This window comes from Galeopterus variegatus, unplaced genomic scaffold (assembly GCF_000696425.1).
Source record: "Galeopterus variegatus unplaced genomic scaffold, G_variegatus-3.0.2 Scaffold3192, whole genome shotgun sequence".
Lineage (NCBI taxonomy): Eukaryota > Metazoa > Chordata > Mammalia > Dermoptera > Cynocephalidae > Galeopterus > Galeopterus variegatus.
The window spans coordinates 76203-77797 of record NW_007729303.1 but is presented as its reverse complement, the minus strand read 5'-3'; the positions used below and the strand labels follow the sequence as shown (position 1 = coordinate 77797).

At 34.6% G+C, this 1595-nt stretch overlaps 1 protein-coding gene across 1 annotated transcript in view; it reads left to right on the top strand.

Annotated features, from left to right (window-relative positions):
* The window catches only part of RSL24D1 (ribosomal L24 domain containing 1), a 37699-nt gene that overhangs the window by 9598 nt on the left and 26506 nt on the right, over positions 1 to 1595 (top strand). Inside the window, exon 3 of the mRNA XM_008584267.1 lies at positions 87 to 159. Within this exon, the coding sequence (XP_008582489.1) occupies positions 87 to 159 (73 nt within the window). The remainder of the gene's footprint in view (positions 1 to 86; positions 160 to 1595) is intronic.

Below are 1595 nucleotides of genomic sequence, written 5' to 3'. Positions count from 1 at the left end.
ACTCTTGTTAAAAGGAGGATGTTATAAGAAATGCTTCCATTCTACCTCTCTTAAAACCATATTTACACCCATGTTCCCTCTTACAGGATAATTCATTTGAATTTGAAAAACGTAGAAATGAACCTGTCAAATACCAGCGAGAGCTATGGAGTAAAACTAGTAAGTCACGAGGGAATACCAGGAATTTTCAGGAGAGACTGGCTTGGGATATTACTGTAACTTTATATGTCAGTTCGTTGTTTAAATATTAAATTTCTCACTTTCATTGCTCAGCTTTATTCTTTGATCATCATTTTAATGGTTCTGTTGTGTTTGTGTCTTCCATTATAAGCTATCCCTAATCCTTTTCGGAATTGGCTGATGTATCCATTATAAAAATAATGTATTTATTAATTTAATATGCTGCTTGAAGTACCCACCCAGAGATATAAAAGCATACCAAAACCTAAAAAAAAATAGAGATTGAACATACTTTTGGGGGTGAGTGAGGCACAGTTAAAATATACTTAAAACCTAAATATACTTTACAAGTTTAGATCATTTAGTTTAGGGATATAAACTAGTCTGTATACTTTATAAAATTTAGTGCTTTTTTAAAATTATAAAGTGTAGCACTTACGGTGATCACTACAAATTTTTAAAGAGAACTTCTAAGTGCTTGACTTAGGTAAAAGTGAATTTATAGGTGACTGAAATTAAAAGTGATAAATATCTAGTTCTTGTCCTTTTTTTTTTCTTTCTGAAATAGGCAGAGACTTTAATGAAAAAAGTCCCACCCATATGTAATAAAACTTAGTCTAGCTTATAGATTCCAGTGTGTTCATGTGTGGTTGAGGTCCTTGACTGTGCTGTTTTTCCCTTCCTTGGCTGCCTTTATGCAACCTTTAGCCATTTCTAGTATTGGGTGTGCCAATGATGTGCTTTGTTAACTAGAAGTCCCTAAGGCTTAGAATTCCACACATGTTATAGGCAGGGCATCCTTTTCAACATCTTTTCCTCAGTTAGTCATAGGACTTCAGGAGTGGAAAAGTTGTGGACATCTTCCTGGACTGTGTGGAGAAATCAGAGTCCAGATTTGGAACTGCTTTTTCTACATAGCCCACATATTCTGCCTCTTTGTTTGTTTTCTCTCTTCTTTTTCTTTTTTTAAAAAATAAGATCTGTTTTGTAAGTAGAGGAAGAGGTAATTTCTGAAGAGCAGTTGATGTTATTGGGATTATAAGTTCTTTTATTTGGTGGGTATTCAGCTTGATACTGAAATTGAGGTGCATATGCCATTTTAGTCATATGTGCATATTCAGTTACTGTGACCCTCCATGCTGGTTTCATGTTATTTACGTTGCATGTGAGAAATACTGCTGTGTTCTGTAAGATTTCATATACTTTAATGGTAATGTTCTCTGCAGTTCTTAATTTCAGTTCAGTACACATTTATTAAGCACTGCCTGTGGCATACAAAGATGAACAGGTCATGCACAATCCCTGCGCTCTAGGTGCATTTTACTGAGTACTCCCATTTTATTCGTTTCTTTTAGATAGTAATTGGTTCAGCTATTATCACAGAGTCTCTTACCTTTGCCCCACTCATTTATACA